This window comes from Archocentrus centrarchus, chromosome 24, assembly GCF_007364275.1.
Source record: "Archocentrus centrarchus isolate MPI-CPG fArcCen1 chromosome 24, fArcCen1, whole genome shotgun sequence".
NCBI lineage: Eukaryota > Metazoa > Chordata > Actinopteri > Cichliformes > Cichlidae > Archocentrus > Archocentrus centrarchus.
In genome coordinates, this window is record NC_044369.1 from 15,897,919 (window position 1) to 15,924,589 (window position 26,671).

Below are 26,671 nucleotides of genomic sequence, written 5' to 3' on the forward strand. Positions count from 1 at the left end.
ATAATTAAAAAAAAATTGGGGTTTTTTTGCATTACATATTTTATTTTTAAAGGGGTATTTGCCCATTACAGTGCAAATGTTGGTTTTCTCATACCCTTCAAAATAACCTCTTGGCATCACATCCTCTGAACACTTGTCTGTAATTTATGACCTCCGTGAGTGCACATGGCATGTTTGTCCAGGTCTGTCCACCATCTGACGCTCCCATTGCTGCTCTTTAAATTCCACTCAGCTCACTCTGAAAATTTACAGGCCACAAGTTCAGTGGGTGAATCCTGTCTCTGCTCTGTAGCCCTTAATGCGCCCCCTGGTGTCTTTTAGTGAATACAGCAACTTCAAATCTGCCTGCAAATGTTCCTGTCACCGTTTTATTACTCAACATGTACTATGTGGCAACAGTTTAAAAAGTTGCTCAATATTTGCATATAAAAGGTTGATTTATGCCCCTCTGCTCTGAATATTGTGACACCCCATATACACAGAAACCAGTGAAGGCAAAGTTCTGTCCCCTCAGAACTTTGTTTTTTTTTTTTTAAATGGCAATCTTCTCGCCACTCATCAGCTGAAAGTCAAAATGACCAATGCGCTCGTGTGGCTGCAAAGAAAGCACAGGCCTAATCAATAACAGTGAGTGAAAGGGAGCTGCCTTGGTGTTAAATGCTTTTCATCCACCTGTGCTTTTCCTGATTTAACAAACCAGAGCGAGCAATAATCATCAAACTGTTATGGAGATGAAGATACTTTAATCAAGATTAAATATATGCCCAAAAGATCTTGCAGCTCATAAGAGATCCAAACATTAAAACAATACGAAAAAAAAAAAAAGAAATTTTATGTTAACGGAGTTTCATACTTCCTACAAGTTTTGGACTTTCATTCTGGGTAAAATGCACGTCTTCTTCACCTCATATTACAGTGCATTGATTCGCAAACCCACAGCCTTCTTCCACATTTGACAACCCATACATAAACATCATTTATAGAATTATTTACATACAAGGCTTAAACAAGTCAACCCAAACCATCTGATGAGCAATAAACTTCACATTTGAGGTTATGGGGACTTTCTTGAAGTTTAGAGCTCGTGTAAGCCACAAGTAGTGACATTTTGTTATTGAATGGATTGGAGGTGGAAGGAATTAAATAATGTGACAAAATGATGCTCAGCAAACAGCGGAGGGAAAACTGGCTTGCGAGATACTCCACCTTTGCCTTTAAAGTTTCTTTGCATACGCACGCACGCAAAAAATAAAGCATGATGAAGTGAAACCAAACGTCCTCGACACCCACTCGCCACATTCGACAATCTTTCAGATTCAGACAGTAGAGTTCATACAGCGCTGCTCACAACGCACCCAGATGTTTGGTATACATGTGTTATATGTAGCTGAATAACAGAATGACTCTAAATGACAGCAACATTTAAAAAAAAAAAAAAAAACTAAGAAAAAGAAAATGATGTTAGTAACCAACCATGTCACGCAGGACACAATTATAATCATCTCTTTATTCACAATGCTTGAGAAGACAATTCAAAGAGGAAAAAAAAGAAATGTAAAAAAAAAAAAAAAAAAACAAAGTATTTTGTGTTATGGATTTTCTACACAGATGTAACAGTGTGTCAGGACCTCCAAAAACAAGGATGGTTAGTTGATGTTTTTTTTTTTTTTTTTAATATATATATCTTTTTTTGAATTATCACTTGTGTCAGAGCTCTGAAGAGGAAAACAGGAATGATAACCTCCCTGCTAACACAATTTTTTTTTTTTGGTGATTCTTCAGTTAACAAGTGCTGAGTGACGTATACAGACAGGAACTGTCAACAAGCAACTTTGTGACTCAAACTGAGAAAAAAAAAAAAAAAAAAAAAAAAACATCTGTGAGAGGAAATTATTCCTACACTAATTTGAGTTGTATACTTCTTATCCTGCGACACTTCTGCAGCCACGTGACCATGTTACACCTTCCCTTAACACCCATGTTAGTGAATGACTTCTTGCCCATCCTTCATAAATGATGAAAATTTTAAAAGAAACATACTCTTTGCTGTACTGGATGAAAAACAGATTTTGGGAGAAGAAGCTGAAAAAGACCACTCGTTCCACTTCACAATCCTCTCAGATCTTCATATAGGTACGATGGCTTGGAAAGAGGGTATCAGATCACAGTGACAACAAAAAGGATGAGCAGGGTTGAGTACAAGGGGTGCTTTTAAATGAAGGAATATGACTTGGCAAAGACCTGAAGATCTCTGAGTAAAAGGCATAGTGTTATGAAGTACATCTGCAATAATAAATGGATTTCAAACATTGTCTTCTCGTGGGGGAGTCGCCGAGTTTCCGCTCTTGGTTATGATAGCGTCACTTGGGCCACAAGCAGCCACAGGGCCACCGCGTCGGACAGTGCTGGGCCGGGGTGGTGACAGAAGCGGAGCCCCGGGAGAGGAAAATTGGTAAAACATAACATGAAAGCAAAGTCCTACAGCTTGGTGTGTGAGTGCAGCAAGGACAGGTGGTGAATATACAACAGGTATACACACACTCCTCTTCCAAGGGCTTGATAACGGGATCTAGCATGGGTGCATCTTGGGTCACGCGTACACACACAGTAAATACATATTAGTCCAGCCTCCAGACTAGGACTCCAGATGTGTCTTTGTCTCCCTCTGGTGGTTTAATCCAGAATAAATCTGGTAGAGTTTCCTCCTTCACACATGCGCGCGCACACACACACACACACAAATACAGGCTGCCCTCACACAACCCCCCCCCAAAAAAAACAAACAAACAAAAGAAAAAAAAAAACAAAAAAAACACACACACACACACATATACGAACACACGCACACACACACTCCTTGGCTCCCCTTGTGTCTGTATTCAGGCTTATCTGGTGTAGTAGACTCTGTAGTAAACACTCTTGGAGCGCCAGAGTGAATAGGAGTTGTCAAACTTGAGCAGGTAGACTCCGCGCCCTGGGTACTGGTGGCTGCCGGCGTACACCTCCTCGTGACAGTCCCTCCGGTAAACCGGCACAATCTCATCCACCTGAGGCTTCCCTGCCTCCTTCTTGGCCTTCTCCTCCTCATTGGGAGGATCACCTGCTGGTAAAAAGAACAATGAATCATAAAAAGGTAAACAAGAATACATTTTGTGCTCAACAATTTTTCCATTACAGTCCCATAAACGAGGCACAAAAATACCACCATATTACAGCCTAACAGTGGGCATTCCTTACAATCATAAAGCCCTACAGGCACGAGCCTCATTAAGGTTCACAAAGAGGGAACCTTACTGAGCAATTCTTGGGAAATACAGAGGGATGGGTAGACAGGCAGACTGTTCACCATGGCATAAACTGATATTGTTTGCAACTAAATGTGACAAAGCATCCCACCAATTAATTTAACCAAGTTAATAGTGTTCAATATATTGATTTATAGGCCATCAAGAAACTGCCAGCATTCACTCATATGCTTTGGTTTCCACCAGCAGGATATTAAGAGTGCTTTTGCTACCATGGAGAGAGTCAGTGGATATTTAATTACACATTGTGAGTATAGGATAAGAATAAAACATTCATAAGAAAACTACTTACCAGTCTCTCTAAAGGCTGATAAGTGAAGCCACAGAAATAATGCATAAAGATAAATTAATCACCATAACACTAATCAGGAGAGTATTGACAGTGTTTCCTACAGACTTTGTGTAATTGCACTTGTACAGGTACAGAAGTGCACGCACAAGCACCACAAAAGACACTTTTTTTTTTTTTTGCAGTTTCTCTGCAAATATTTCATTTGCCCAGTAGTTTCCTGACAAATAACTGAGCACAGCAATATTATAACCCCCCTCTCATCCTGTGGACGAAGAGTCCAATGTTTTGTTCAGCAGCTGGCAGCAGGAATCCTTGTTGCAGCCACAGTGAGCTTCATACAAATTAACCAGTTCTCCTCCTGTTTCAGGTTCTGGTTTGACAAGCACACAAGCTGGCAGCAGTTCTCTTAAGGAAATGAGTGACCACCACTGCCAGCTGGAGTCCAAGACACTGGAACTGGAGCATCTTCAACCATGGGATGAGATGCTTTTTGGAGAAGGATGACAAATCACTTTGGGGTTGTGTCAAAAAGGGCCTTAGTGTAAAAACTCTGGGTTGTTATGCATAACTGCCATATACATAATTATTAACATATTACATCAGGAAAAGCTGCTCACACACAGAAAGAGAAACATTTCCTCCTGAAGCACTTAAAATCAGACACCACTTCAGTTTAATCCAGCATTCTTCAGCAGGCATGCAAACATTCCCCCCATACACCCCCCTCACCTTCATCGTCTTCATCCTCGTCACTGGACTCGGACACGTGAACGCTGACTGAAGCAGAGGCTGTGTCCGTCCACTCAAAGAAGACCCCAAAGCCGATGTCGTAATAGTCTGTAGCAAACTCCCAGAACAGGTAGGAGCCCTCTTCGTGAGTGGGAACACGCACTGTCACCACCTCGCCACGCCCCACCGTGATCACGCTGTCTGCGTCCTGACGGATTTTCTCCTTGAAGTCCTTGATCTGTGGCCGTGTCCACATGGAAGGCGCAGCTATGACTGGTGGGGATTCTGCTGTGATCAAGAGGAAAAGAAACATTTTCCAACCTGCTAATTGACTAGTTTTGTTTGAAAACAAATATTACATTTCCTAATTAGTGATTTCCTTCCAGCATATGCAAACTCAATCCCAAACCACCTCAACTAAGAGGACAGTCATTTCTGCTGTGTATGTGTGTGTATGTGTGTGTCTCAGAATGGTCAGAGAAAGACACAATTCATGTCCACAGTAGCAAAGATTTGGTTTTGCAGGCACAGCTAACCCACCTTCATCCCCCATTCTTCTGAACAGGAAGAAGGAAGTTATTTGGCACTCAATATGTGTTTTGGAATCACACCAAAGAATTGTTTCATATCTAGTGTGACTTCTTATTCTTCTGTAAGCAGAATGTATGGCCGGATGAAACCTAAACCAACACATTATCGTGTGTCATTTGTTCCAGCTCTTCTGCCCTCCAGGTTACATCAACAAGGGCACGGCAGATAAGCATCACGTTTCAGGCCTGGCATACAGTTTCGCTGCTTTGACAAGAGAGCTTACCCTCTTTGACCCCTAGCCATTAGCTGCACAAGAAAAAAAAAAAAAAAAAAAAAAGATCTTTCTGCATGAGAGCAAATCTAATATTTTATGGGGGTTTTTTTGTTGGTTTTTTTGTCTGTTTGTTTGTTTTTTTAAACAGACACAGAACAACCCACCAACCTAATAAAGGCCCATTCTCTGAAACCTCTTCTGCCGGCTCAGGCTCCGGCTCCCGTTCCATGCTCTCCGAGTAAGAGTCTGACTGGCCTCCGTTGACTGTTGGAGCTTCTTCCCCAGTCTGTGGTGAAGCAGCACACAATGGTCCTGCTGAGGAGGCGGGGATGGTTTCACCTGTGTTGAAGCTGCTAGATTCTAGGGCGCCATGTACTGCTGAATCAGCCTGCTGCTGCTTCTGTAAGGCCGCCTAGGACAAGAAAGAGGTCAACATAATAAACCAAGAATTTAGTTTCTACAATGCTGATAAGACAGCTGCTCAGCTCTGACACACATTCCTCTCAGTCAGATAATGAAGACTAAATTAAAGGACTAAGCTCAGGGGCTAACTGATCAGATTGAATTTGGAGCCAAACAAAGAGACCTGCAGGCAATCCTTTAAAAAACAATTAGCCAGTGTGTATTCTAAATACTTCCACATTAACTGCAAATCCTATAAATTAAACAATCAAAAATCGATCAGTGAAATTCTGTGGTGCCGTGATCCTGCATCCTACCTGTTGCTGAGCCAGCTGGACCTGGTAGAGCTGCTGCATGTACTGCTGATAGTGCTGCTCCTGGAGCTGACGGATGAGGCTCATCTGCTGCTCGGGGTTGTTGGGGTATTGCTGAGCAGCATACTGTTGGAACTGCACCGCCGTCTGGGCATTTAATGCTGCCATTATCTGTTGCCTAGTTAAAGTAAAATGAATGAGAATGAAGGAAAAAAAACCCCAAACAAACAGGAAACAGAAGACAACAGAAAGTCAGAGATTTTTAAACAGAAAAGAGACTTGACATAAGAGTTTTCCTCTCTGGGACAGGTTTCACCACCCTGATGAAGTGTCTGACAATGTGACCAAAAATAAATAAATAACAACCCTGGGGAACACAGCATGCAGATATCAGCACAAACAGGAGAGGGATGATTATATAGAGGGATAAATTTGTTAAAAACAAACACCACACATACTTCTGTTGCTCAATCCGTAGCCTCTCCTCCTCTGCTTGTCTCCTTTCCTCTTCTTCTCTTCTAAGCCTTTCCTCCTCCTCAAGCCTTCGCCTCTCGTCCTCCTGCCTCTGTCGCTCCCTTTCCTCCTCTTCCTGCCTCAGACGCTCTTCCTCTTCTCTCCTGATGAAGACAATTGAAAGTTTTAAATAATGCAAATGGACAAAAATGCATAATTTACATGCAAATAAAAGCCCAAATTGTGAAATATATATGAATATCACAGCATTCTAACAAGGTCAGGAACAATATAAACTATTCACAACTTTCCAGCTTTCCGAGCTACATACAGAACAAATACAGGCACATACAGGTAGAAGCTACATTTAAGACACTACAGCAGATGAGTCTCCCTTGTTACAAGGAAGCTGAACGTCCCACCTTTTCCTCTCCTGCTCCTCCCTTTCAATCTTGTGTGAGGTGACGTATGGAGCAAAGAGGTTACAGCATTTGTTAAGTAGCTTGACAAACTCCACCATGGCCTCGTCCTTCTCCATGTTACCCAGTGAGGCCCACTCTTTCCTGCACACAGGTCAAAACGTAGACAAAGACGGATGCATTTTAATTTCACTCTGAACACAGAACTAAGAATAATGTGAACAGGCTAATTTTTTATCCAATGTTTGAATCCATTTTAGGCTTTTACTGAGTTCATAAGTGAAAAGAAGTGAGTGTGTGTTTCCTGAAATGTCCAAAAAAAAAAAAAAAAAAAAAAAAAAATCACTGGAATGTCCACTATAATCCAAAGGTCACATGAATAAACACAAGCAGAAGTCAGGTGGTGTTACCTGCGGTCGTTGCCCAGGACATCAAAGAAGCCGACCTCCGGTGAAGCATCAGGATTGTAAGGGCCGAGCAACACCTGTTTGTGCAGAGCCACCAGTCGAAGCTTCTCCTCATAGGTCGGGTGGAAGGCCTTTCCATCTTTATCTGAGAGCAGCAAAGTGGAAGCAATGAGTTTGCAGTCAGTCCCGTTACCAACCACTAGCAGTGGATGGTAACGGGAATACTACAGTACAGCTTGCGTCCACAACAAGGAAGTAAAAACTCCAGCACACAGGAGTATCATGTTCTTGTGCCAAGCCTATAAAGCATACAAAAATTACTCTTAACTGTGTTGTGTTTTTTTTTTATTAAATCCTTTGAAGCCTCTTTGTGGCTAAAATCAGTAACAATTAAACAGAGATTACATTTGTCACACCTACACTTGATCTAAGGTAAGGTAAGAGGAAGATTTGGGTATACAAGTTGAGCAAGTAGACCTAACCCTGTCTGACACACTGACAAGAAATACAAAGCCCAGATTACTATGACACAGAGCGGCGACCAGGCCCCAACCTGTTTGCACAGTCATCAAAAGTGTTCTGGTGTAATACAAACAATACGAATGCCCTGTGTTCGATATGGCTTACACTTGTTTGGGATATCTGCAAAAGTACAGACTAACTACATGGTGTCTTGCAGGATTTGTGGCTTTTTGTAAGGTAGGCATACAGAACAATGGTCTGGGTGCAGAATAGCCACACATATCACAGACATTTCTCATCTATTCAAATGAATTAATGCAATAGCGTATTCCGAAAGGCATCAAATATAGTTTAAGTATTTCAATATGTCTTTTAGGCCTCCCAGAGCATGCGTACAAGTACAACTACAAGTAGTAGCAGCACAAGAGTGGTGAGGATATCAAGAGGCAGCAGTAAAAACAGCTACTCTCACATAAACGCTGAAAACGTGGTGAACTGCTTTGAAAGGCGGTGAGCTAAAACTATGCAGCAGTTGTATCCTAATCATTCCACCAGCGCAGTAGGAAGCTGTCACTGAGTACTTTCGAATAAAAAAAAAATGCAGTCCCACTTCAGTCGCAGCGGAGGTAGGGCGTGTTTAAAAGCTCCTGAACACATCACAGAGTGAGCTACCATTCAGCAGGAATGGAAATCTTCCTGCTTAGGGTTAGGACGAAGCAATCCTAGAAATATGCGAACTACTAGTAAGTCAAGTTACTCCTCTACAATCCAAAGAAAGGAAGCCCGGAAGGAGATAACAGAAGCAAATCAGCTGCCACAAAGCGGCTAACTGAGAAATGCCGTGGTTGTTTTACCCTTTAACGGCCAGCAGCGTTAGATACTAGTTAGCCACGAAGCTAATGTAACACCGAGGCTGACAGCAGCAGCCCCGGCGGTGACAGCTAGCAGCTAATGTTAGCAACCTGCTAGCCTGAACCAGCAAGCGCCACACTTGAAAAGGTTGGAGTGCGAGCAGTTTTATCGGCTAAAGCTTCGCGGTTGGAACAAATATGAAGTACCTTTAAAAAATTTAAGGGCCATTCCGTACAGCTCCAGCAGAGGAAAGCCCCATTTCCTCTCTATCACAGATTTGGCAGTCTCTCCATCTTCGCCTCCAGCGCCGCCCGGCTTATCTCTGCTGGGCTCCGTAGGTATGGACTCCGGTTCTTCGGCCTGGCTCTGCTCGCCCTCCGGGTCCGGAGTGAGGGTGAGGCCATCGATGGAAACTTCGAGCCGGCTGGAAGTAGCACTGTCGAGGTCGCCGCTCTGAACCTCTGTCGCCATCATGTAGACTGTCAGCTGAAGCAGCCACGTACCTACTTCCGTTTAGACCAAGCGGAAGTTCCGGTTATTTTTTTTTCTCCACCGATGTAAATAATGACGAGGACTTATCAACAGATAAAACACTTGGAAAAAAGAGGGTGGGGGGGTTATAATTTATATAATTTATAATTTCTTAGGTTTGCTAACTTGTATATTCATCTGACTGCCAAACAACTATCCTTGATGTTTATCTAATATAAATGCAATGCTCAAAAAAAATTAAAGGAACACCTTTTAATCAGAGTATAGAATCAAGTCACTTAAACTTCTGGGACATTGATCTGGTCAGTTAAGTAGCAGAGGGGTTTGTTCTGTTTCAGCTGCTTTTGTGTTAATGAAACTAACAACAGGTTTACTAGAGGGGCAACAATGAGACAACCCCAAAACAGGAATGGTTTTACAGGTGTAAGCCACTGACATTTTTTACCTCATCTTTTCTGACTGTTTTTTTCACTAGTTTTGCATTTGGTTAGGGTCAGTGCCACTACTGGTAGCATGAGGTCAAACTTGGACCCTACAGAGGTTGCACAGGTAGTCCAAGGTTTGCTCTGTGTCCCAGCACAGTCTCAAGAGCATGAAGGAGATTCCAGGAGACAGACAGTTACTCTAGGAGAGCTTGACAGGGGTGTAGAAGGTTTTTAACCCATCAGCAAGACCAGTATCTGCTTCTTTGTGCAAAGAGGAAAAGAATGAGCACTGCCAGAGCCCTACAAAACAACCTCCAACAGGCCACTGGTGTAAATATCTCTGACGAAACAATCAGAAACAGAGTTTATGAGGGTGGCCTGAGGGCCTGACATCCTCTAGTGGGCTCTGTGTTCGACCAGCACGGCACTGTGGAGCCTGATTGAATACCTATCTATAGAATACCAGAATTGACAGGTCCACCACTGGTGCCCTGTGCTTTTCACAGATGAGAGCAGGTTCATTCTGAGCACATGTGACAGACGTGAAAGGGTCTGGAGAAGCCACGGAGAAAGTTATGCTGCCTCTAACATCATTCAGCACAACCAGTTTGGTGGTGGGTCAATGATGGTCTGGGGAGGCATATCCATGGAGGGACGCACATACCTCTACAGGGGTATCTTTGAACTCAGCCCTCTGAAGGTTGATCATTTTCATTTCCATCAAACCATGTGGCATCTTTTCATTCCTAACACATTACCCAGTCCATATCAGTATAGATAGCCAGCATGATTTTTTTTTTTTTAATCTGATGTGTGAAAACAACTGCATCTTTTAGTTTATGCTTCTATAGTGCAAAAACACTACCTCGTCTGATATTATTTGGTGCAAATTAGACGCTTTAAATTGTAAAACATATTTTGCCTCAGAATGGATCTTAAATATAATTTGATGATGATGATTGGAACAAAAATTGTTAAATTTGGATTCATCACTCCATCCGAGTTGTTGCCACTAATTTTCAGTCCAGTTCTTGTGCAGTTTTGCAGCCCTCAGCCTTCTGTCCATGTTTTTCAAAAATAATGGCTTCTGGACAGCCAACCTTCTGCTGAGACTATTTCTGATGAGGCTTCAGTCTTCAACAGATGGATCAACTCAAGGGTCAGATGCATCTCTTAGGTCCTGTGTCAGGTTTTTACTGGATTTTTTTTCCTATTGCTTAAGGACATGACTTTACGATACTGTTCATCTGCCGTCTGTAGTTTTTTCCAGGCCTCCACTTGTCCGGTTTCCTCAGATTTTTTAAGGGATCACTGCACACCATGCAGACATATGCCAAGTTTTCAGTTATTAATTCTTTGGGAATCACCTTGTTGATGCAAAACTACTATTTTATGCTTGTCAAACTGTTTTAACTTTGGCATTTTTTTGTATATTCAACTAAATAAATGGGAACAAATCATGTGTTTTTGTGACAAGCTGCTAGTCACAACATGCCTAAAGATACAACTTTAAATTGATTCTTTTCTAAGTTGTGTGTTATATGTAGAAACAACACTGGTTCATCTCTTGAGTTTGGGGCCTTTTTTTTAATGTCTAAATGATTCATAGGTCAGTGTTAAGTGGCTTAACAAACGAAAACATTCCTCTGAAATTGGTCAGGTACAAGGACTGGACTGAAAATGAGTGAAAAAGCAGCCGGACCTTCAGAAAGTCTGGAGAACTACTGCTCAAGACCACTTTAAAAGATGACAAATGGATCATGAGGGGTGGCTCAATACTTTTGCACAGTACTGTATATCCTGGGCATATAAAAGCTATAACCAGTATATTTTTTCCAGCAACTTTTAAAAAAGATGCAAAAAAAAAAACATTGTTATTAAGTAACTTTGACCAAGATATTTTCCAAATGAGAAATATCCTCATCAGTGCTTTGTGGTGTGCAAAATATGAAAAGAGAGATTGCTATTAATGATCTTAAACATACACAGTCTTCAACATTTTTGCACTGTCATTTGTTGTTAAACTAATCCACCAGTGCTTATTTGCAATTAGCTAATGATGACTGCTGCATTTGCCAAGGTGAATAATCATTTCTGCTCTAATATGAAACACACTTAATTGCAGCTACACTCACAGACTCAGCCCACGCTTGTGAGAACATTTATGCAGATATACAATAACCACATAGTTCTCTTAAGAATAAATGCTTTCCAGCTCCTTATAATAACCTTCAATTACACAAAAAATATACTCAAACTATAACAAAGGCCAAAAAGACGGGTGCCATTTTAACATATCGCCGCAAACCCATGGGAATAATTTGCCTGTCTGCAGGATAAATGTATAGTGGCCAAGCCAGACTGCAGGCTGAATAGTGCTCAGTCTGTTAGGTGTGAAGTTGCTTTTGTTTTTAGCTACAGAAGCAGCAGTATTACTCCCCTGAGAGAATTTACTGTTTGTAGTCCAGTCTGTTAACCACATCTTATCAGTATTAATCAAGTTAGATCTGCCTTTTAATCCAATTACAATGCCCAGTGTCTATCATAGGCTGCCAAGCTTAAAAAACCATATTACAAACACAAAAGCTAAAAGGTAAAGCATTTTTTCCTGCAATTGCAACACTATGACTTGTCCTCACAGAGCAATGTATACACACACACACACACACACACACACACACACACACACACACACACACACACACACACACACACACACAAAAGAATTTAAAAAAAAATTGCTCATTGCATGAGCTGCAGGTCGGTCACAAGAACATCACAAAAGATCAGGAACTTCAGCACCCTGATTTTAGCATAGGAATCTGGTCTGTGCACGCACGCAATACCCAATTAGGGGTCCCACAGACAAAGCACCCTATGAACTGTGAATGTCTGAGCCAACAAGCACATCCTACCTGAACAAAGGTAAGTGTCACAGTCCAGAGATCAAAAAGGTTAACATTACAGTTACTCTGCTGTTTCCCATAGGATCAGGAAACTGCTGCAACAAAAAAAGAAAAATGTTAAATATGCACACATAATTAAGCGTGGCTCTAAAATGATCAAAGTACATTTAAACAGGGGGTAAAACCTGCATTATCTTGGAGCCCCCTGCTGCTCTGCCATTCCTGCAGGGGCTATTCATTAATGCACACACACACACACACACACACACACACACACACACACACACACACACACACACACACACACACACACACACACACACACACACACACACGGCCTTTATACCACCAACAAGAGTTCAGTTTAACACATGAAGGATCAGCTAAAATCCTTGAGTGCCAAGGAGTGGACTGTTGCATGAAATATGTCTTGCACAGTGAGGGGTTCAGGTACTCCCCAAATAATCATCGCAAAGGAAAACCATTAGTGCTGCATTTTAAATGCTGATCAGCACATTGCCAGATTTGCACTATACTCCCCAATGACTCAACCCAGTAAGCTTTCTATCCTCAGAAAATGTATGAGTGGGAATATTGCAAAGAATCTGGAAATCATTACATGTTCACTGCAGTGGTGAATTCAACCTACAGGCAAAGAAGCAGAGCATGGGGTGTAAAATTCAATGTGTTTAGTCTGTCTGGAGGTTTGGTGGGGGGGCTACCTGACCTCTTGACCGAATCCCCCCTCTGAATCAAATGGAGGTGACATATTCAGTAACACCTGCCCACTCCTGAGTACTTTTGAACTGAAGTTTGTGTATTGAAATCCACTTTGTTGACACTGATAGGGCACAGGAAGCATACTTTCCCACCAAGTAAGGCAGTGTAGGGGGGGCGAGCCATAGAAAATCTGAGTTATCTTTTTCCTATAAACATAAATTATAACCTTCCTGACAGTTATGGGCAAATGAAAATGTTTTTGCCTATCATTAGGTTATATTTCTTTAATTTCAAAAGGCTGAACAATCTCTGACTGCACCATCTCATAACATGGAAAGACTTGGTGACACGACAGATCATTAAATCCCAGAATTAATCCTGAATGGTGAGATCAAGGTTCTGTGTGCGTGTGTGTGTGTGTGTGGGGGGGGGGGGGGGGGGGGGGGGGGGGGGGGGGGTCTACTGCAGAACTGCTTGTTCTTACCACTAATGTTAGTTTTACATGCTGTTTTTACAGTAAGAACAGCAAAACTTTATTGCAAGGAAGATTCTGCAATAGCAGTTAAAGATGATAAACTGTGTTTGCAACATGCAACAAACAAACAAACAAACAAAAGGGTATCCTTTAATAAAAAGTTATCCTTTAAACAGTCATTTTCTGGAATTTGGGATTTTTTTTTGGTCAGGTCTTTAGGCCTAGGTATGTTCTGGGATACTGACATGATGCCGATATATAGGCCCAGTCTCGTTGGTTTTATAGAGTTGTTCATTTATGGTCTGTTTAGAGTTAGATTAATAATAATAAAAAACATAACGCTTGCACTTATTTTTGGAAAGGCGTCCTGGTAAAGCCCTTTGAAATTCTCCACTCTTTGGGAAATTGCCGTTTCCGTTTTTATCTCTTTGAAGGCTGACGGTCCATTATTGCTTCATTCGTGCCAAAGCGGAAAAATGTTTTCTCTGCTGATGTGTATTGAGCATGCAGATTCCATTAAAACTTCTTTAAACAGACCTGCGCCCGGACCATCGTTCCAGGTGTGAATCCTTCACACCTGCGCCGGCCCGCAGACGTCTGATGTTGCTGCGCGGCCGCTGCTGTGCCAGTCGGCCCTGATGGCAGACCCATTCACACATCTTCACCTTTGATCACAGGAGGATTTAAATCCAGCGAGCGCACGGACCTCGAGCTCAGTCAGTCACCGGGGATAAAGCGTAGAGGATGTCTGCAGTTCATGGGAATATGCGCGTCGGGGAGGCGAACCAATTCCAGATGTATCATGAAGGGCCTCTGCACAGGAACAACGCTATGAATCCAGGTTGGTGGCAGGCCGCTCTGGGGGCCTTACTCCCCTAAAACTGATTTTCAAATACCGGCCTAACAGCTGTTCCAGAGGTCCATTTACGGAGCAGTCCAGGCTCGTGTTTCGGTGACTCCTGCACTCCCATGATAACCAAATTCCGCCTGCATCTTCCTTTCAGAATGTGTCGTTTCCTCAGACGGTGGAAACTATTTCAACCCTGCAAATCCGGTTCCGAGAGCGGACAAATGCGTGGCGATGCTGACCCACAGGAGAAAGCGGACCAATTTTACCCAGCAGCAAATCAAGGTGCTGGAGAAAGTTTACAACGACACTAAATATCCTGATATCTTCTTACGGGAGAGACTGGAGGCTCTAACTGGGCTCCCGGAGTCCAGAATTCAGGTGAGGTCCGGTTTAAACGCCAGCCTTTAGTTTGATTGATTTTGCAGTCGCAAAGGTTAGAGGGCAAACACAGTCAGTTATGATCGCAACACACTCTTTTTGACTACTCCATAATAAGCAACTGCTGGTGAAAGTGGGTAAGATGTGAACTAACGGATTTCCCAAATTATAGGTGTGGTTTCAGAACAGAAGGGCCAAGTCTCGGCGCCAGGTTAGTTCATCCGCGTCCACGAAGGTCACCAACACGCCAGCAGCGGGTCCCTTTATGCACGTCCAGAACAGGATGGCTTCTGAGAAAGGTAGCTGTTAGTTTACCCTTTGTTTTGTGATTACATCCACTCTTCCTGCCTCTGGTATTAAAGTAACCCCGCTCAGTTTCAACTGCAAGTTACTGACTTCTTTTTCTACATTTCAGAAGAAACTGCTCAACTGTTTTTTTTCCCCTCCATTTCAGTTTGTGACAACCTTCACGGTGCTGAGGTACATCAGATGGGAGCTTTTGGACTAGAGGACAGTTTCAGGCCTACTGTGCACCACACCACCGAGGACACCCACAGGACCAGTCTTCTAAGCAAACCCAGCAGCTACGACCAAACTTCTACCTCCTGCATCTACAACAAGGAGGGCACCAGAATGAATCCAGAGCAGATGCAGCGGCACAAGCAGAGCGCTGGCGCCTCTAGCTGCAGCGTCCATCTCTATTCCAAGAGTGAGTGCCACACAAACATGGACATTAACATGGCAGGCAGTCAGGGCCCAAAGGTTCTGGTGGAGTATGACAACTTCCCACCAAACAAAACCATCGGTCCAGAGATGAAGGTTGTGATTCCTCCCATTCCAACCCAGAATAGCTTCAGCGTGTCATCATCTAAGGATAACAGATGCCAAATGCAGTATCCACAAGTGAGGGCCAGCGGGGACAGGTTTGATCACTTTTCCCAGATCCACACCACGGAGGCACAGGACCTCTCTGACTCTGATTCTGACTGGGAAAACGAGGCAATGGCTGGCTTTGGTAGCTTTATGTGATGTATTACAGAAGCTACATGTATCATAGGAGGTGTGAGTGTGTATTTATTATAATATAAAACTGTAAAAAAAAAAAAAAAAGTATGTTTCATATGGATTTGTTTGTGTATCTTGATTTATTTGTTTATTAATAAAATGACAGCCAAAACCTGCTTTGCAATATTATGTTTAATATAAAAAGACAAACATTTATGTACAACTGCTCTGGGGCACTCTCATATACAACTTTACAAAAAACTGAAAAAGGAGAATCTCTAGGAAAGAACTGTTGACATGGGGTTTAAAGGTCAGTGATGCAGGCTTAGTGTGTGTGTGTGGGGTTGCAGCAACAGCCAATGTCAAATGTGGAAACACTTAAGATCAAAACCCCAGAGTTCTCCTTTATAAAAAAATACCAAAAAATCTCTTTTCAGTGCACACAAAATTACAAAAGCCATTTCTGAATACACAGCGGAAAGGCTGACAATAACCCTAATAATCAGATATTGTACAATTATCTACAATAATTTTTTTTTTTTTTTTTATAAAACATTCTTTTGCTTCCCCCTGTGCTTACAATTAAAAGGAGCAACAGAACACAAGACTTACAGGGAGAAACGTCAGAAATAGCAAAATATTATTTTAGAACCATACACACCTTCTCAATAAATAAATATGGACAATAAAACCTGTTAGAATCTTATGTTTGGCACGTGAAACCAATAAATAACAGTTTTATATTTTGGAAATGTGGAGCGTGGCAAAAAAAAAAAAATAAAAGCTTTAAGACTCTTTCGGGCTTGTGTTCAGTTGGGTGCGCAAACATTTTTCATTCAATAAAACCTTAAGGGTAAAATATCTGAGATGTGCCCCCTCCATTCTGATCAAAACTTCAGGAAATCTGGAACAAACTCAAATTCAGATCCACAGCATCAACGTGAGCCTTCTTGTAGTCTTTAAACAGTTCGGTTGAAAGCACCATTTCACAAGACAAACGTGGATATACCGCACTTCCGTGTGTGTGCGCATGCACCTGTGCGTGGGCGGGGACGATGCAGGTACTCAGACTGCATTGGTGTTGTTGGCAGTGAATGCATGCAAATTGCCCAGCTGACTAAGGCCACTCTGGATGTGCGCCACATGGATCTCAACGTTATTCTGGAAGCAACTGGAAATATAGAAGAAAAAAAATAATCATTCTGACTCTGTCCTGTGAGAGCACCAACAATGGCTGAAAAGCAATTTCTTGGAGAAGTTGATAATTTTAATTTTTTTTTTTAATTATAAGTAAGATTAGATAAAATTAGTATTTAAGATAACATTTTTAGGGGTTTTTATTGGTTTTAAAAATGAAGGTGCTACTTTGGGGTGGTCACATTCAGAAGGGCGCGCCACATGTTTGACTTGGCACAGTTTTTATGCCGGATTCCCCTCCTGACGCAGCCCCAAAGGACGTGTTTCCCCTACCAGGAGCAAACCAGAGATCCTTTGCTTGTTAGGCGACTAAAAACTACTACACTATGTATTTACATTATTTCATCACATATCGTATAAGTCAAATATAAACAAATAGTACAAAAACACCACAATAGCATATCTTAATATTATTATTAATTATTGTAGAAGAACAACATTATATATTACAAATTCATTATTGTAATATAGGTGCTGCCTCAGTCTGCAGCCCTCCTCAGCCTGAAACCCGTCCAGTTTGGCTGTCCAACTCTGGACTTTCCTCTTTCTTTGCTCTGATTAATTCTCCACACCCTGCTGCTCTGCACAGGGAACATCCCGCTTGGTTCTCCACACATCCAGTCATACACTCTGCCACATCCTAATATCCCATCCATGCCCCGTTCAGCCCTGATGTAAATAATTTTTATCTAACTACAGTTCCCTACATATTTATCTGACAATCACATCCAGCTAGCGCTGCCTCATGTTACAGCAGCCTTCATAACAAAACATGTAAACAATATGTGTTGCTTGGCAACATGCAGCATTTTACATTGATTTCAGTTGGGGTCAAAGTGACTCTGGGATAAGTGGTCATAATTTTATTCCTTTTTATCCCACACACCCCCAAAATTCACTGTATTATCAATAACCCAATTTTAGGAAAAATTCATGAAATATGAGATGATGGTGTTTTATTTTAACAGAGCTACATGAGTTTTAAAGAGTCATAGACAATAAAGGAGAAAAATATTGATCATTGATCCAATTTTATCTTAAAAAAAAAAAAACAGTCACTCTTGGTCTCCTGCTAGAAGTGGGTGGAAACACTATGCGGTTGTTTACCTGAGGTTGGAGGGATCAATCGATGCCTTGATGTCATTAAGAGAGTCTGTTAGAGATTTAAACTCAAACGAATTCAGATCCCCTCCATCTGCCAGACACTGAGACATGCCAAGAGAACAGATAAATAAAAGGTAATCAAATCATGAGTCATGGATGCATTATATATATTGTATTATATATTAAAAATTAGTAATACATGACTGCTGCCAGGCTGAAAATTTATGCATTAAATTTTATCCGAAGTGCTTTTGCACACACACACAAAAAAAAAAAACTCCACAGAGATCACATCCAGGGTGACATCCTAACATATTCTAATATCATGCTGACACATTTGTGATATAAAAGCAGACAGCGGCAGAGTGTTTATACATCTTTTACCTTAATCTGTAGTAGCAGAGCAGTGAGGCGGGAGATGAGGTGTGTGAGGCTGGGATTTGTCACACTCTGCTGTCCATCCTTCAGGGAGCTGATGCACATTTGCACCATCTGCTGGGCCTCGTCTTCACAACGCCTCCGCAGCTCTGTGGGATGGTCAGCTGGAACCATGCCCTGATCAGGAGCAAGCTTTAAAAGATGCACACTGATGTTTAACATGAGGCTCCTTTACTCATTTTCTTTAAAAACTGGTCCTGACTAACAAGAAAAACAGATGCTGGAATGATCAGATACTGCAAGTATAAAGCAAACTGTAGTTTATAATCATGGATGGGGCTGAGGTGTGTATTTTGACTTACTTCACAGCAGAACTGCTGAACTTCGTGAAGAACCTTGTTCAGATCTTTATTTAGCTGCTCCAGGTCAAGCACGGTGGTAGCATATCGTTTCTGGAAGTCCAGATCAATAGGCATCGAGTACGACTTCTGAAGCCAGAAACACAAACAAAGTTGAGGTGAGCTTGATGTAGGCATCTCAGAAGTATTTAATGTGTTTTAAAGTAACTTTTAACTATGACGGCGGTACCAGTTTCTCAGCCTCTGTGTTCATTTCTTTCAAGTGCTTAATGTGCTCTTTTTTGATCATGAGGATTTTGGACAGCCTCGTCTAGTAATGGACAGAAAAACAAGACAAACTGTCAGAACAAAATGTCCCAAGTTTTAGGATGTCATCTTTTAGTTTTCAATTTGACAGGAAGTCCTTACCACTTGGACCAGGAATTTAACAGGAAATCCTCCCAGTGTATCTCCCTCAGCACCGGGCAGTTTGTTCCTCCATGGCGACTGGTTGATAAGAGGGTCATTGTCCTGTTGTTTAAAAAAAGGCCAGTTAAGTCAACAGTCTTCATGATCAGTCTGTTTTTAGACAGACACAAGAGATACACAGATGTGAGAAAGGCATACAGCAAAGGTGACCCTTCTAAGGGGAAATTTAGCCTGTGTAATTTGCACTTAATCCATGCAGCCATTGTGCCACAAGCCTACCTTGAATCATTTGGTCTATGATTTGTTTAGCTTTGAGGTGTGAAACATATTACAGAAAAACGTTTGGATGATCCCACAAGTGAATACAACATCTAAAAATAATTGTGCATGTCCAGATTACTGTATACTTGATCCGTATAGTGTATGGTATGCCAAAAAAAAAAAAAAAGATCTCTGAATAACTGGCTGCCTACCAAAGCAGCTATTCAAAAACAACTCAAATGTAGCCAAGTGTGATGGGTCAGCAAATGCACAAAGGCCATTAAATGCAGGTTTAGAGTACCATGTGGACAGGAGTGGTAGCGGACGGATAGGGACCTCTAGGCGGAGTCATGAGGTTCTGCATATAACGTGCTGACCGATGTTTCTGGGCAAAGGCTGAAATGGGCATGGTCTCGTTGGGTTCATTGCTCTGGAAAAGAATTATAATAAGGCATTTAATAATGTGACCTGTGAAATTCCTGTGATACAATTTTTTTTCCCTGAGTGGTAAAAACACTGACAGTGAAGCCGTTATCATGACAGCAAGTTAAAGGGTTTACCAGGACTTCATAATCAGGCACCGTGTGTGTTCCCAGGCCACTGCGGTCAAAGGTGACACGATAGGTGGCGGCACTGGTGTCTACTGCATCGATCTGCCCTGTGAACAACCCGTCATGGACCCCTCGGAGACGAGCTGTGGAACAAAGATAAATACATCTGATAAAAATAATTTCTTCACACACAGATCCAGTTTCATACAGTCGCCATCACACCACTGAAAAAAAAGAGATCTGCCTTCTTACAGGCAGAAACAATTACAGACTCCTGTGGAACATTTTTGCTATGAGATCTAAATTTCTTTATTTCTAAATCCATCTAAAGCATAATGACCGAATGCTTTTTACATTTAGTTCTGTTTACGTCCCTACTAAAACAATATTCATCAGCGTCAACATTTAGTGCGTTTATGCTTGCCAAAAAAAGTCAACTCTGATAGAGGACAAAGGTTTAGCTATGACAGCAGACAACCCTTCAAATATGAAGATCATTACAATCACCTCAGTTTCAAGTTGGGTGCCCCAAATTAATATCTGACCAGATGTGAAATATGATCAAAATCAGAACCTCTGTTCTGATTGTGATTGCGTTATGGCGCTGAATAACAGCTGAATAACAGTCTCTTAGGCAAGCTAACATTTGACCGTTTGGATAAACCTGTCATTTAATTTTATCTTTTAGACACTTGTATTAATTTGTGTCATAATTAGTATACGACATCGCAGTGACTTTGACCTCAAACCACCAAAATCAAATCTGTTCATCCTTGAGTGATGGTGGCAAATTTCTAAAAGTTCTCCCCAAACCTCACTGATTGATCATGTTAACAAGTAAAAGACAGATGAAGGAAAAAAAAAAACAATGCTCCTGTAGTTAAGTTTAGGAAATATCTGTTCAGAGTAAAAATGTAAAATGGGACACTGCAGCTGTAAAAGTGATAATTATAACCATCTAGCAAGGGCTGTTGAAAATCACGTGTGCTCACTTCAAATCATCTTACCAGTGACTTTGGTTCCTATGATGAGCGGCAGAGGGATTTCATCAGGAAGATCTTTGCAGTTTGACACATCAGTCAGTTTTCTTTGCTGCAGCAGCCGCATTTTCTGCCGTTTCTGCCTCAGTGCTGTTCGCTCTTCAGCAAAGAATGCCGATGAACACCTTATGGGGACGACAGAACACATAAATATAACACAAGTTCTTTTTGTCCTGACACATTTAGCCCATAAGGAAACACTTATGGAAACTACTCCAAATACTTGTGTAAAGATCACAGCGTACCGTCGAGGTTTCCCCATCAGCCTCCGAATTGTACCCCACTCAACTCTTGTCAGCTTTCTTGTTTTCAGGTTGGGGAAAGTCTCCTTGAGACACAGACAGAATTCATTGTCACCCTCAAAAAGAGGCCTGGAAGAAAGAGAAGGAAAATCTATTTTTGGCTGTTTATTATTTTTAGAGAAAAGCAAAATATTAATTTAAAAATTACTCCATAAAAGCTAATCAGGAAGTCTACAAACAATCTGAAAGTCAAGGCAATTAAACATCATTAGTGTCCTGAGATACTGTAACAGTGTTATACTTTTAATACATACATAAGCAGGCTTTTGTTAAGCACAGAAGATTAACTTCATGACATTTTATGTGTGTCAACTGTAGGTGAGATTCTTGCTATGGACTGAACTCTGCTCTACATAGTTATGAGCTGAACTCAGATCAGTTAAGTGTGGGTAGCTTTTATTTTGTCTCTTATTTATATATGTTTACTCATTTATAATTATTGTCTTCGGGGGTGGGGTGGCGGGGAACAGACTTTACCTGTCAATATTGGAATAAAACCATTCATAGATGCACCATTTGTGAGCTTTGGGTAGTTTCAGCAGGTTTCTTAATCTCAGCCCTATTTTCTGCGAAGCCTTCTTATCTGGTGTCACAATGGTAGAAAATTTCTGTGAAGAAAACCATGAAAACAACAGTCATTTCATAAACAACAATTTTGTAGGTAATTTAAAGAACTCTTTGAGAAAGGATTACACCAGACAAATTTAATCTTTTATCTTCCATTATGAAGGGCTACTGCAGAGATATGACTTTGTACAAATTATTCATACATGAGCCCTGCAAAAAACCCACTATAAAAAACAGTGGCTCGGCATGTGTGACCAAGCAACTAACAAGTCCGAAAGCACAAACTTTAAGCCTCACTTTGACACTATCCCACGGATGCTGGAGAATCTGTATTTTTTTCCTCCCCATTGCAGTGAATCTGTTAACTGTGGCTGACAGATCACGTGCTTCTTGTCCCCAACCTGTTTTTTTCTTGTACTCTGTTAGTCTTTTTTCATATCAACTTAGATTCCACTTTATGTTGAATCAGATTGAGTGTCAGAGGAAACAATATTCAGCACCCCCATTATCTCAGCCTGAGTGTTGCTTTTTATTTATTTATTAAAACAGTCATCACTCCTGTGGAAGCACTTTGGAAAGCTGCCCCTTTTCTGCCTTCCTCATTGGACCTTAGACACTATTATGATCTTTAACTGTTTTGCCTTAGGGGGTGTAATGGTGCAGGCTTCTCTATACAATATCGCCACTTTCTCCATTTAACCTTTATATAGAGAAATGGGGGTGTGGCTAAATGCAGATGGTTTGCAAAATAAATCTGACAGTGATTTTGTGTGCAAACTCATTTTTTTGCACAGGGTAACAACATTTCCACATGCATTGTTAAATGAGGGCCACTGTTTCCAACACTAGCTTGGGACCCTTGTTTAGCACAGAACAAACAGCATTATGAGGTTGAGTTACTGGTTTGGTACTTTTAACAATTTTAGTGGCCTCATTGTTTTTAGATATACTCCTGATGCTGCTGCTTCACATTAAAAGGAAACTCCTAGTTAACCACTGAAAGAATGAAAGGTAAAAACACTGAAAGCTAAGGGTTGCTTTTGTTCACCACTGTCTAGGTGACAAGTATGTCAACATGTCAGATGATTTGATGACTTACTTATAAAAGCTAAACACAACTATAAAAATGATATAAAATACACCAGAAAACACAATTTGCCTGTGAGGAATGTAATTACAGGGCCAACCCAGGCCTAACCAAGGCTCTTGATTCCCTCTTGAACTCCTTTAAGAGGCTACACTAATAAATATTTTGTTTCAGTAAATATTACATGTACACTGTATCTTATGTTCAGTGTGAACAGTGTCAAGTAGAGTATTATAAGGAAAATTAACTGCAATATGCTGCAAAAACCAAATTTTGGACTTTCTACCATAAAGTAGAGCGTCGTTTTTACCTGTGGTGTGGTGGTGACTCTCTGGCTCCTCCGAGGGGATCTGGATGGAAGACGGTGCTGCGGTGGCTCATCTTCATCCCGAAACAAACGGCTTCTCTTTGAACTCCGTGTGGGCTGGAAGAACAAATGTAAATTATAAATATTAGCAATAATCTGTAAATAACATTATTGTGTTCTTCATATTAGACTCAGAACTAACAGTAGAAATTCTGGTATGTTGTGGCAGAAATAGCATGGCTAAAAAAAAAACAAAACGTTTTTTCAGGAAATATACACAGGTGACAAGGTCACAAGTGATGTGACACACAAAATAATCAAAATAATCATAATTTCTTCTCCAAAATCAGCAACAACTGCTGCTACTACCCTGATGAACAGTTTAATCACATCATTGAAATGGATAACAAATGATCAATAATCTATTTTAATAGCAGAAGTCCATATGCTAATTCCAATAACATCAAAGAATAAATCAGTTCACAAAACCTTTCAAAGTAATTGCCACATCTGAAAGATAGATTACCGCAGAGAAAGGAATGGACTGTGAACTAGATGGTATTAAGCTAACTGTGTAAACAAAGGGGGGGGGGGGCTGATGTACATGGACAAAAACTTGGATTATAAGGTGGTGGAGGTGGAAAGTGTGACAACTGTGATTGATAACTTATTAAAATTATAACAATTGAAATTTGTAAGGACAAATGAAAAATGTAATAATCAGCTGTATATATAAAGCACCAGGCTCCAGCATTCAAGTATTTAATCACCAGACAGAAGAAATCTTCTCAACAAATCAAAAGTTATTACCCCGCCCCTGGAGGGGGAATGCAATATTGTTTTTTAGTATGTTTGTCTGTCTGGTTGTTTGTTAAAAATATTAAAGCAAACTACCAGTCGAATTCATACCAAATTTGCACGAAAGATGGCCAGTGACCCCTAGATCAACTGATTACATATCTGTAAACATGTGTATCTCTTGGTGTTAGTGGGCTTATAAAATCGAATCATGCAAAAAATTGTAAGGAAGGATTTATGATATGATAGGGCATATATGGGAAGAAAAAGTGATTACTAATTACTAAATAGTGGAAAGGGGGTGGGTTTAAATAAACTTATGCTTCTAAGTTATTAATTATATTATTTATTATTAATTTATCATTTTCTTTTTCGTTGTACTATTTTAGCATGTTCAAAATAAATAAAATAAAATATCTGCAGCATATACACTACCATTTTTGGCAACCCTCCTGTTTATCCAGGCTTGGAACTGGTACTGGGAGTATACCAGCAGCTTGTGACCCCAGGAGGCTGGGTTTGTGTCTCCTCCTGGTCTTGAACCAGGGATTTTACAAATGTAAGCGAATGTGTTAACTACTACACCATATTTTTCATATTAGGAATTGAAGCATTGTGCTGAACAGATGCTCTTCTACTGCTTTCTTCTTTGCAAGTTTTAAATCTTTCATTGTGTCGCTTACCGTGTCCATTGTGACAGAGGAATGCCGTCCTCTGGTGTTGTGAGTTCGTGGGTAGCTGTTTTTCTCATTCAGAGTGTTGGACAAACTGCCCTCTGTGAGAACACCAAAATATTTATACACAAAAACAGCAGAAACCGTCCTTAAATAAGTAATTATATCCAAACAAGGCTTTGCTGATATAGAAACAATTACATGAAAACGATAATAGGACTATTATGTAAACTTGGCATTAGAAACTATTACAGAACTTTGATCCAATGAAGGACTCAAGATTCGCGACCAGTGTAAACCAATGCGATCCAAACATAGGTTTAATCACAATCACCGTGAATTTGAGTCAAAGTTCCTGAAGCCCCTAGTCTATCTGCAAACAGTAAAAAAAGAATAAATGGAAGGAAAGATAAACTGCCTAACCCATACCTTTAAGACTGACGAGTGCCTCTGCTGAGGAGCCTGAGAAAGAGGACAATTTGGGCTACATCACTGTGCAGTATTGAACAAAAAAGCATAAAAATCCCACATAGTAGACAAAATCTAAAATGCTGCAAATCTTTTCATTAGCATGCCACTTTGATAAGAAAGATTATATGCCAATGTTCTCCTTTTAGGTTAAAACTATTTCAGCTGTCAAAAAAATAAGTGAGATGGTGCTTTAAACACTGACAGCAGCCAGGCAGGTGAAAAGGGATTAAAAATAAAGCTAGCGCACTCGGTTAGGCCTTTACCCCAACTGGAGCTGTCAGGCACGGGGTGAAACATCAGCTGTGGACAGATCGTATCAACAAATGAGCCAGGCAAGCTAAGCTATGAACTGTAAAATAATATTATTTACATTAGGTACGTCCCCAGCCACTGTTTCAGGTGTAAACAGGCAAATGAATTGGCTAGTATGCCTTTACAAAATCAATAATGAGACATAACGCCTGACTATAACCAGGGTAAAGGACCGTAAAGGAAAATGATGAAAGTGTCACGGAAAACTAAATAATAATAAGTCCAGCAAAACAGTTAGCTACTTAGTAGCTAGTGGCGTAACGGCAGTCTTTTTTGCCACTGTTGCTCACGGTCTAAGGTTAGCAGACGTTAGCTCGGGGCTAAGCTAACGTTATTTGTTCACCCAGTTGGGCTAAAGTAACTTGTTCAACTCCAACATTAGCCATGGTTAGCCTCTCATGCTAACAAGCGTTAGCTGACTTGGACAGACCCGGTGTCTGTTTGCGTCTAAAATGGGTTTATGAAGTCCGCGCAGAACCCATGATAGCCATTACATGGTCAGCGATATCAGGTTTTGGCCAGTTACTTGTTTTATCACTGCGGGACTGCTGCTCGTTTACAGTGCAAAACTCCTTCAATTTGTGTTGTTACTCACTCTCGTCTAACAGCTGGTCCATCTCCGCCATCTTGAATTAGCCGCGCCGCTTTTTCAAAGACCTTGTCAAAATGCATTCTGGGTCGGGACTCTATCTGGAGGGCGATTTGAGAAATAAAAACCTCTTAATTTGCTACAACGGCAGCTTGAAAGCCGCTTCCAGACGTTTAATCGTCTAAACAAATAAATCTACTTACTACACATCCAACTTTTCCATATTAAATGTTAAATTAAATTGCATGGGAATCCGTTTAATATCAAAAACTTGACTCGGAATGGGAGCATAGCAACCGGCCATTGTTTCGTACGCCACAGCAGTCATTTTTAACGTTTATTTCTCTTTTACCTTTTAGTCATTGTTGGGAAAGTGGTGCTGCAGGTGCCAGGGTTCTGTTTGAGATGAAATGTTTTCTCTGAAGTATTTTTTTAAAACATGCAGCTATGCTTAAAGCACTTTATTACTGTACACACCTTAAACGACAGCCTGTAAGGCATTATAATTATCTTTGAATGAATAACCAAATATATTTCAGAGATTTTTTTCTAATCTAAACCCCTGTAGTAAAACA

At 40.9% G+C, this 26,671-nt stretch overlaps 3 protein-coding genes across 7 annotated transcripts; 1 reads left to right on the forward strand and 2 right to left on the reverse strand.

The window, feature by feature from the left end:
• Positions 1-1,656: 1,656 nt before the first annotated feature.
• Positions 1,657-8,963, reverse strand: acbd3 (acyl-Coenzyme A binding domain containing 3). Of its 3 annotated transcripts, XM_030722186.1 has the most exons (9): positions 8,647-8,963; positions 7,130-7,271; positions 6,723-6,863; positions 6,306-6,464; positions 5,851-6,025; positions 5,300-5,543; positions 4,327-4,614; positions 3,598-3,612; positions 1,657-3,103 (listed from the first exon to the last, which is right to left on the reverse strand). In XM_030722186.1, exons 1-9 carry the CDS (start codon positions 8,912-8,914, stop codon positions 2,886-2,888), a joined length of 1,650 nt encoding a protein of 549 aa, XP_030578046.1. In that variant the 5' UTR covers positions 8,915-8,963; the 3' UTR covers positions 1,657-2,885. The 3 variants fall into 3 exon arrangements, with proteins under 3 accessions (XP_030578046.1, XP_030578048.1, XP_030578047.1); XM_030722188.1 differs by lacking the exon at positions 3,598-3,612 and having other exon boundaries at positions 1,657-3,100; XM_030722187.1 differs by lacking the exon at positions 3,598-3,612.
• A 5,239-nt stretch (positions 8,964-14,202) lies between these two features.
• On the forward strand, positions 14,203-15,715 carry mixl1 (Mix paired-like homeobox). Its single transcript, XM_030722388.1, has 4 exons — positions 14,203-14,299; positions 14,463-14,686; positions 14,859-14,985; positions 15,141-15,715. Exons 1-4 carry the CDS (start codon positions 14,203-14,205, stop codon positions 15,713-15,715), a joined length of 1,023 nt encoding a protein of 340 aa, XP_030578248.1.
• Positions 15,716-15,913: 198 nt separating this feature from the next.
• lin9 (lin-9 DREAM MuvB core complex component) lies at positions 15,914-26,467 on the reverse strand. Of its 3 annotated transcripts, none has more exons than XM_030721262.1 (16): positions 26,449-26,467; positions 26,103-26,197; positions 25,154-25,186; positions 24,734-24,825; positions 23,256-23,369; positions 21,769-21,899; positions 21,235-21,360; positions 20,957-21,114; positions 19,959-20,092; positions 19,700-19,828; positions 19,138-19,239; positions 18,959-19,039; positions 18,733-18,858; positions 18,377-18,562; positions 17,996-18,093; positions 15,914-16,862 (listed from the first exon to the last, which is right to left on the reverse strand). In XM_030721262.1, the coding sequence occupies exons 2-16, from the start codon at positions 26,131-26,133 to the stop codon at positions 16,757-16,759; spliced, it is 1,647 nt and encodes a 548-aa protein (XP_030577122.1). In that variant the 5' UTR covers positions 26,134-26,197; positions 26,449-26,467; the 3' UTR covers positions 15,914-16,756. The 3 variants fall into 3 exon arrangements, with proteins under 3 accessions (XP_030577122.1, XP_030577121.1, XP_030577120.1); XM_030721261.1 differs by lacking the exon at positions 26,449-26,467 and adding an exon at positions 26,300-26,417; XM_030721260.1 differs by lacking the exon at positions 26,449-26,467 and having other exon boundaries at positions 26,103-26,356.
• Positions 26,468-26,671: the final 204 nt, after the last annotated feature.

What these genes read in the sequence shown, in the direction of transcription:
- lin9 (XM_030721262.1), bottom strand. Translation starts at nt 26,133, where the DNA reads ATGGCGGAGATGGACCAGCTGTTAGACGAGA. An exon ending in CTACCACTCCTGTCCACATG is followed by an intron (nt 19,240 to 19,699) that starts GTACTCTAAACC and finishes TTTAAACAACAG; the next exon opens with GACAATGACCCTCTTATCAA. An exon ending in ATTGATCCCTCCAACCTCAG is followed by an intron (nt 16,863 to 17,995) that starts GTAAACAACCGC and finishes CTATATTTCCAG; the next exon opens with TTGCTTCCAGAATAACGTTG.
- mixl1 (XM_030722388.1), top strand. Translation starts at nt 14,203, where the DNA reads ATGTCTGCAGTTCATGGGAATATGCGCGTCGGGGAGGCGAACCAATTC. An exon ending in GAACAACGCTATGAATCCAG is followed by an intron (nt 14,300 to 14,462) that starts GTTGGTGGCAGG and finishes TCTTCCTTTCAG; the next exon opens with AATGTGTCGTTTCCTCAGAC. An exon ending in TCCCGGAGTCCAGAATTCAG is followed by an intron (nt 14,687 to 14,858) that starts GTGAGGTCCGGT and finishes CCCAAATTATAG; the next exon opens with GTGTGGTTTCAGAACAGAAG.
- acbd3 (XM_030722186.1), bottom strand. Translation starts at nt 8,914, where the DNA reads ATGATGGCGACAGAGGTTCAGAGCGGCGACCTCGACAGTGCTACTTCC. An exon ending in CTACGGATTGAGCAACAGAA is followed by an intron (nt 6,026 to 6,305) that starts GTATGTGTGGTG and finishes TACTTTAACTAG; the next exon opens with GCAACAGATAATGGCAGCAT. An exon ending in AGAGAATGGGCCTTTATTAG is followed by an intron (nt 4,615 to 5,299) that starts GTTGGTGGGTTG and finishes TCTTGATCACAG; the next exon opens with CAGAATCCCCACCAGTCATA.